This window comes from Cydia pomonella, chromosome 14, assembly GCF_033807575.1.
Source record: "Cydia pomonella isolate Wapato2018A chromosome 14, ilCydPomo1, whole genome shotgun sequence".
Classification (NCBI taxonomy): domain Eukaryota; kingdom Metazoa; phylum Arthropoda; class Insecta; order Lepidoptera; family Tortricidae; genus Cydia; species Cydia pomonella.
Window position 1 is genome coordinate 5,720,551 of NC_084716.1, and position 9,570 is coordinate 5,730,120.

Below are 9,570 nucleotides of genomic sequence, written 5' to 3' on the forward strand. Positions count from 1 at the left end.
CGTGAATGTACTCAATAAGCATTAAAAACGATAGTCTATCATATAAAAAAACAATAAATATAGCTAGCCCAGAGCGAGCAGCCCGATAACCAGTCAGATCCGGTTCCGCGCCGATGTAATTTAACTAAAAGGGTTAATTACAAATAGTTACAAGTATAATAATGTACCTATCTCTTTGAAGATACTTAATATACTTATGTCTAAAATATTGTCTGTTTTGTTGTCAGGTTCCCAGAATAATGTGGGAGGAGTGATATGTATTGACTGTTGACGCTGTACCTGCATGTTCCAGTAATAAACCAGTCATTGGTCCGAACGGTTGTTTTACTAAATACCTCAATCACTCACCAAATTCCTGAGTAATGAAACTTCGGGCAAATCCGAAAATCAGAAAAGGCGGGAAAATGCACTCGTTCGCAAAATTTATTAAATAAATTTATTAAACCTGGATCAGCTGATGATGCCAACATATATAGCACACAGACTAGATTCGCCTTTAAGACAGTGTCGCAATCGGATGTAAGTAAACTTATAGCAGTGGATTCTATAAGCAGTGTGAAATGTCGTTCACTTGTGAGTCCAGAAAATCCTGGTAAATACCGTACCTGTTTCGATGACGTTGGTCTACTGTTAAGAGCCACTATCTGTGACATAATTTGCTCCAGACCTGCCGTCGCACTCGATGACTGCTCCCGCGAACCACATCTGCAGTAATCGGCGCATTGCATTCTATTGTTGCATACTTCGTACTGATGACGTTCGGACGTACGCGCGCGCACAGCTGACGATGACGGGCGCTCGGGCGGCGTGTGCACGCGTCGATTGCGCGGGACTGACTGGGATAAATCTACCTATCCTCCTTTATTTTTAGGTTGCGCAGTAAAGAGAATTTGTTGTTGTAAGTATAAACATAATTATGCACAAGCCCGTAATATAGTGTTGGTTTCCCTTTGGACGCCCACAAAAGCAGCAGAATGTTGTTGCTGGTGCATGCGCCGCCGGGTAGTCGGCGCGGGGTTCCGGCGTGGAGGGCGGACTAAACGAATCCTTGTCGGAAGTGAGGGAGTCACCACAACTATTAAATGAGTGACGGATCCGCCTCCCGTCCGCACGGATTTTTTCTTCAAATCAGGCCACATCTGAAAAATATTGTTATTAAAATTCATATAATTCGTAAACATCTTTCTTGTACTGAAAAAACATTAGTTAATAAATGGCAGATTGAGTGCATAAGGCTTTTTTATATATTGATTAAGCGCTTTTGCTTATTGAAAAAGGAAAAACCACCATGAATGTAGATACTATGTAGTTAGCTTAAAATTAATAAACACGCACACAACTACTAGATTCAATTAGTATAGCAATACATTCAAATATGCACACTGAGATACGTGTTTCCACTGGTCCACGGACTTGTACGGGCCGTAACTGGGCAACGCAACGTGGCCTTTACTTGGACCCACTCGGCTGCCATCTGCTGCTTCGGGCGTGGGCCGCGAAATTCCCCAGCTGCAAATAAAGGGTTCGTGGACATGTAGTCCACGAGGTTCTCAATTTGCACCGAGGAACTTCGTAGCCTATAAAGTGTAACATAATATAGGTATATATATCAGTAGTGTAGAGCAGGGGTGAAGGAGATACCAAGGCGGTAACGTGAAAGGTGTATTTAATTAAGAGAGTATAATTAAAACCGTTAAGTTAAACGAAGACGTGTTCCCCAGCCAGTTAAAAGATATGATGAACTGGAGCGGGTATAGTATCGTGGGCTATTTCTAAGGAATATCAATTCCTAAGATTTTATTATCATATTTGTATGGGATCAACTAACAATCCAATGTGTTTTGTTTTGTAACCGGCCGTTGACCTACATAATTTTCTCCTATGCGACTGACTTGTGTGAGAAATACACAAGTCAGGTGTTGGTTTGGCCGCGGAAATGAAGGACAATCTTATTGGATTACTCCATTTGATGATTTTTATTTGCACAACGGTCACAAGTTTTTATATAATTTATTATATTTTTGCTGTGTGTCCTTTCTATTTTAGTTATGTAGGCACCATCCTTTTTATTTCTATTGTAAATGGCATTAACTTCTTCCTTCCCTTGATTTTTATCCTCATATATTTCTAATTGATCATTGACTTAAATTCGCCTCTGTGACAATTTTTTCCAGAGTAATGCTGTCACCTATTGTGAGAATTTGCTTGCGTAGTTCAGCTGATTTTACATTTTTCAGTGATCTGATTGACCAAGTGATCATCTTTTTTATCGAAACTGCATTTTTTCAGCTTGTTTCCGGAGTCATGCACAGGGCCAGATGTGACGGGGTCACGTTCGCCGGGGCGGGCGTGGCCTCATACAACTCCCTTGTTCCAGACAGGAGCAAGGGTTTCCTAGTTAGCTCAGAGGAGAGAGAGGGTGCAGGGTGAGACAAAGAAACAAAGGTTAATGCTGTAACATAAATCGGCGGGCTTTTATGCCGGTTTATTATAAATGAAGGTTCCTTAAACCTAGACGTCCTAGGCTAGGTACGACGCGGGGGTGTTTCTAATTTATACCAACGATATTACGGTACGCCGCGGATCCTAAGCTACTCGCGAGATTTGGGATCGGTATCCCCTAAGAGTGAAGGGGCAGTTTTGACGGGAGCGAGATAGTATTGGGGTGGATACCCCGGGTGCCTTCACGCGTCTTCAAACGCGCCGGCTCAACTGGCCTACGGAGGAAGGGTAGGGTGGCTAGGGACCGGGAGCCTTAACGCGTCTGTAAACACGCCGGCTCGTACCGGGAGAGCAGCGGTCCTCACAGCGGAAGGCTGTGAGAGCGACTGCCTACTATCTGTCCTTCCTTCTTTCATATCTCCCTTCTGGAGATATGAGGTGCCTTTCCAGCCTTTCTTGGCTTTTTGGCGGTGGCAAATCGCCGCCCGTGACTACGGGCGGGTCTTTTCATTGCCCTTTCTTTGGGCTGAGGCTTCGTGTTCCATGGCTGGCTGGCCACTTGTGCTGGCCTGTCATGGCATTGTGGGCCTACTATCTGGGCGACCGCGCTGGCTTTTATAGTGCGCGGCTCGCGGGGTGCGGGCGGGGGCGGCGACTCTCAGTCGCTCGGCGGCAGGCATGCGGCGCGATGGGTAGCTCCGGCCACCACTTTGATCTAGAAAGTTAGCGAACTTGGCAGAAAATCAACAGCCAAATCAACGACGTCACAACAAATGAATGACTCTCATGATGTGACGTTTGAATTTATTATTATTATTATCTCCTTATTTATTTCTTTTCTTAGTCTAGGATTTTTACAATATGTATATAAAAGTAAAATATAAAAACCCTTACAAAACAATACAAAAGATATAAACACATTATAAAAAACCTAACCTAGGGTGCCGCCAGCAGCGGGGCAGGGCCCAAGCTGCCGGTGGTCAGGGCCGCAGAGAAAGGAACCGCCGGACTATTCGCGTCGTGTCCAAGCTCTCCGCCTTCTGTATCTGACCCTTGATCCTTCCACCTAGCGAGAGTCTCCCAAGGTGTTGGTCGAGACTCTTCGCTATGAGACCGTTCGCTGAAACGACTATCGGGACAATGATCGTCGAATCAACATCCCACATGGCGGTTATCTCGTAAGCCAAGTCTAGGTACTTACTGGACTTGTCCTTCTCGGCTTTCACGAGATTCTCATCATGGGGGGTGGTGATGTCGACGAGCACGGCTTATTGGCTACAATAATCCTGTCAGTGATAATAGATCGATCCCAATAGAGCGTGGCACGACCATTTTCGAGAACTGGCGCAGGTGAGTACTTGTAGTACGGTACTTCACGGTCCATAAGACTGTATAGAAGAGCAAATTGCTGATGAATAATCCTGGCTACGAGATTATGTTTGTGCAAGTACTCGCCGTTAGCAAGATGAGAACGACCGGAAATTAAAGACTGTATCAAGGATTATATTTATTGTCAAAAGTTTAAAAATATCTCGCTATTATTTTCCAATAAAAATTAGCAAGCGAATTTATGTGTTATAGTAGATTAAAATAGTTTGCAAAGTTTATAGTAATTACACGCCTACTAAAGACTCGTTAAGGCGATACGCAACAGACGGCGCGGAGCCAAGCATTTGGTTACATAAGAACATGTGATAACGAGCTATAGTTGGATGTTTTTGCTTACAAACTAATTCTTATTCAAAGTAACTATCTAGAAACCGCAGGAGTTTTATTGTAATATTCAGGGGAGCTCTGGTCGTTTCCAGGAAGTGACGGATGTTGTTGATTCCGATGATCCACTGGAACAAAAAGTGGAATTAGGATATTAAAATATATAAATAGTACAGTAAAGTTTGGTAAAACCAAATGAGCATGCCTTAAGCGCTCATGCAATACGTGAAAATTTTAAATTTATAATACATACAATATTTATTTTAATTATTTATCTTAATTTGGTTGTTGAAAAAAATAAATAATAATTACATGACAAAAAACAATTCATTTGAATAACAATTCAAATTAAATTTCAAATTCGATTGAACTTGTCCCCCGTCGATCTATATTTAAAACAATTCCGACTGCATTACCGACGATCAGTATAGTATGAAAACTTTTAGCTGTAATAATTTAATTTAATTTAATAAAATAATAGTCAAATGGCGGACAAAAATGATAAAAAAGTCGGCGTGAGTGCTAATCTTTTAATTACCAGCTAAACGAAACAATATAAAGCTTCGATATTGAATAGGGTTCGCCATTAAAACCTAATTATAAGGCTGAAAAAAAAAAAAAATCGGCAAATTGTGTATTTTTACCACAGCCCCATAAACTTGGATTTTGAGGCCCCAGTAGAGCTATGCTTACGCTCACGCTTAAGGCATGCAATAGTATATTTTCACAGTTAGCGTACTAAGGTAGCCATTATGTGGCCGGGGCAATATTTTTAGCACGAATCGTAGGAGAACATTTACGGGCCGAAGGCTGTAATCCATCATCAGCTTTAGTTAGCTCATCACGGATTTGTATGAACTTCTCAATTTATTATATGGGAAGGGTTATAATTTATAATATTAATAAGTTAGCATACCCATGTAACACTGTGCTTGAGGAAAATTGCTATATGGGATAGCAGGAAAAATAGAGTATTAATATCGCTTAGAAACCGCATGGTTTTCAATATTAAAATATAGTTACAATAGATTACCGATAGCGTAGGCAATTTATATTTTTATTTAACCACAAAGAGCTAAAGATCATTTTAAAATACATTTCATTCATTTTCCTTATTGCCAATTATCCTGGATAGCAACATTTTGAACCAGTTTTAAGACAAACTTTATACAGGACACCGGCGTTAGTTTCTTTATTTTTAAAAACAAAATTACAATAATGCGACAAAGATTGTTTGCGAACTGTGCCAAATGCTGCAGAGGACTGTGAGTACAAATTTGTCTATATTTGAACTATTGGAACCTTAAGCTTTTTTAGATTCTAAAACTAATCTTTGTTGTAGAGTTTTTCGTCCACGACAAAAAAGAAAGATAAAATCGTTTTCTGATTTATTCGAAGAGGCAAAAAATCCAGATTTTGCCGTGAGGCGGAATACCATTTAGACTAGAATATTCTTTTTTATTATTTAAATAATGTAGAGGTTAATAAAAAATAGTTCTCGACAAATAGTTTCAATCTCTTATAACCTAATTCCACTGTTTTCAGCGACATATGATAAAGTAGATTTTCAATTTTTGAGCCATTACTGCCGAAATTGCGCCAAAAAATGTTCACTCAATGTAACAAGCTAGCAAAGTCTTATAATGTAACGTAATATCTGTAAAGTTTGAATTTTTGAGTTAGATAATTAATAGCTATCATTTGAAATCTGTGAGAAATTGGAATAGCGCTTTAACAGTGTAAAACTAAATTTGTATATAAATTTCTACTATCAGGTTGTAAATTTTAAGTATTTTAGTTACACGGTGTATACGATGGTGAGCTTACGCATCGTCTATTTTATCTTCATCATATAATTTTCCGGGAAATGGAGAGAACTTATTGACGCAAACAACTTTATGATCCAATATGTAAGTAAATGACTTTGCTTTATGGTACTTACTCCGATCACAGAGACATTTGAATTAACAAAAATTCGGGGCAAGCTGAAAATTGGTGGAGTATGTAATTCCATCTATAACATCTACATATTGTATCAGGTATTATATGGGTAGCTCCACACGAATGATACAACAACTAAATGTTATAGAAGGGATTCAGTAAGGGATAAATTGACGGACTTTTTTTCTTTTAAGAAAATATCAAAATACTATTAATAGTATAATTTGCAGATATAAAAGACATATTTATGCATTTTTACTTGTCTTTGAGGCCTGATACGTATATAAGTGGTATATACGTATACATGCGTGGATTTAATGTAGAACCTGATTCTTAGAATGGCGATATTTTGGAAATGGTTAGTTTCTGGAAAAAACCCCAATAGACTATTTTTGTATAGAATTCAAAGAGCTACATATTTTGTCAAAGGTACTTTTTCGAAAAAACTCACCGTTTCTTAGAAAAATCCAAAAAACCTAAATTTTTTACCTATGACCCCGAATAACTTCAAACTTCCACGCGGGATCGATGCTGAAGCCAAGGTTTCCGCCAATTTTCAGCTTGCCCCGAATTTTTGTTAATTCAAATGTCTTCAGTGATCGGACTAACTACTTATAGTTCTTGGGTTCTAAACGTGAAATCTTCAGTGAAACTTGATTTAAGGTTACAAGTTTTTTAATAATATGATTACATAATTGGTCCCGACAATCGGAGCGAGAGCGAGCGAGAGCGACCGAAGTTAGGTTCGAACTGCCTTTAAGTTTTTCTTAATGCTAGATGCACTACACATATGTACCACACAAGTATATGGCACGCGCACACACATAACACCCCCCTTATCACTCAGAAGACCTTCCCGTGCAGAAGGGCTGAACAGTTGGGGCCAACTCGACGTCCTGGGCTCTTGTAGTAGTCGTGGTCGTGGTTGGTCGGCGTGATTTTAGTTTCTTCCACACCAGTATTCCGGCGGTTGCAATAACCAGCACGTATAAGGGTACGATCCATACCAGGTTACTATTATTTTTAGGATCAAATGGTTGTATCTGCTGAAGTTCCTCCTTTTCTAATAGAGCTTGGAGTTTATATAATTGTTCTAATGGAACCCTTTCCAGTTTCAACGGTTGTGCATTATTTAGGATCGTTATATTGGACAATTGGAAGGATATAAGTTTGAAGCCGGGTATTCATTAGGCAACATTTGTTGATAAACTGTTTACGAATTTCATCACTTGTTCCGCAACAAGTTTACCGTAAACACTGTTTCTGAAACTTAGCAGTCCACACTAGTTTAGTTGTTGCTAGGATGTCGCCCGAAGAGGTAGTGATGCTCTGTGCTGCTTATATAATAATGCACAAGTGTAAAGCTAAGAAAAAAAAGAAAAGGTGGTGGATGAGAAATTACCTCATGAATAGAACTTACGTATTTGATGATCTTAGAGGCTTTGATGGATCATTCCAGAATTTTACCAGAATGTCACGATCTGACTTTGAAACATTATTGGGATTGATTGGACCTGCTATAACAAGACAGGAGACAAAATTTCGGCATCCCATTGAGCCCCAAAGACGACTGGCTATAACTTTACGGTTTATTGCAACAGGTGACTTGTATGGCTCACTGTCATATACTTTTAAAGTATCAAAACAAATAATCAGCAAGATCATACCAGAAGTTTGTCAGGAATTGATAAATGTTTTGAAGGACTATGTAAAGGTAAGCAAAATAAATTTAATCACATACTTATTTATTAATTATTTAAATGAAATTGCTAAATTTTATTGTGAATCATCATATTCCAACTGGGAGACTAATTCCTCAAGATTAGAGAAGTGCAAGACATCTTGACTATTTGCATTATGGGCTTCGCCTGGTTCTGGTGTCCCTGTTGGGGTCGAAGTATCAGCATATGTTGATGTTGATGATGCGGTGCGATATCCACTGCCATAGCCGTACCAATCTCTATACCCACCACTATTGTAATAGCCCATTCTTGCTTGTAGCAATATATTATTTATGTAATACTTGGCCTGCATAAGTGCTCTTTGGTCTTTGACATTTTTCAATTCAGATGCCACATACTGGCCATAAATATCGAACTCGTTATTTGATACCTCGTCCATTTTCTTCTTTGCACTTTTCATAATTTCGTACGCTTCGTTTAGAGTGTCGTCACCTTTCCTCTTTTTGGGGTTTGAGGGCGACGGCGTTGGTGGTGGCGGCGGTGGTGGCAGTAATAATGATGATGATGGTTGTTGTGGTGGTAGTGGTGGTGGTGGTGGTGGCGGCGGTGCACTTGTCGACTGCGTTGCGGCAATGCCTTCCTATAAATAAAGAACTAGGTACCTACTTTAATTCTTATATTTTTTTTTATTTCAGGTGCCACAAACTGAACAAGAATGGAAAAAGAAGGCCCGCCAGTTCGAGTTATTATGGAATTTTCCTCATTGTATCGGTTCCATTGATGGAAAACATATTGTTATTGAAGCACCATTTAATTCTGGCAGTGATTATTTCAATTATAAAGAACAATTCAGCATTATACTACTGGCAATAGTTAACGCAGATTACAACTTTATATGTATATGCGAATTGTGGTGCTAAAGGCAGATCTTCCGACAGTGGAGTATTTCAAGAAACTTCATTTTACGATGCAATGACTGCAAACCGGCTTAATTTTCCACAGCCACAACCAATATTACCAAATGGTCCGAATCTACCTTATGTAATAGTAGGGGATAGTGCATTTGCCTTATCTGAAAATATGATGAAACCGTATCCTGGCGTTCACAACCGTGGAACTACAAAACGCATTTTCGACTACCGCCTTTCCAGATCAAGAAGGATTGTAGAAAATGTGTTTGGTTTATTAAGTGCTGTCTTTCGCGTTTTCAGAAAAGCCATGCCTCTTAAGCCTGCTACTTGTGAAATTGTAACAATGGCGTGTGTATATTTGCATAACTTTTTAAGGCGTAATAAACAGTCCCGAGCTATATATACTCCACCAGGAACATTCGATTATGAAGACCCAGAATATAACGTTATAGAAGGTTCTTGGCGAAGAGAAGTTGCTCCTCATGGCATGTTGAATTTACAACCTATTGCAAGACACCCACCACTAGCTGCAGCGGTCGTAAGAGATCACTTCGCTGAACATTTTAGTAGTCCAGAAGACAGTGTGCCATGGCAAAATTCTCACGCATAAAGATAGTACCCACTGAATACGTGTTTTTTTAATAAAGTTCTGATAACATAAGTTGTATTTTGTATATATAACCTAAAAAAATATCTGATCATATATATTGATCTGCAATAGATATCTCATCTATATAGCAAATAAATATAATTATAAAAAATTACGCACCGTTCCCATCGTATCCGATGTCCCAGACGTTGTTGCATCACGTAATAAAAATTGTAGCGAATCATACCACTGCCACTTGCTTTTAATCACTTGCTCGGCTCCGCATCCCGTT

General features: G+C 39.3%; 1 protein-coding gene across 1 annotated transcript; it reads left to right on the forward strand.

The window, feature by feature from the left end:
- Positions 1-6,607: 6,607 nt before the first annotated feature.
- LOC133525267 (uncharacterized) lies at positions 6,608-9,348 on the forward strand. The gene is made up of 2 exons (XM_061861561.1): positions 6,608-7,810; positions 8,474-9,348. The coding sequence occupies exons 1-2, from the start codon at positions 7,400-7,402 to the stop codon at positions 8,696-8,698; spliced, it is 636 nt and encodes a 211-aa protein (XP_061717545.1). The 5' UTR covers positions 6,608-7,399; the 3' UTR covers positions 8,699-9,348.
- The last annotated feature ends 222 nt before the right edge of the window (positions 9,349-9,570 follow it).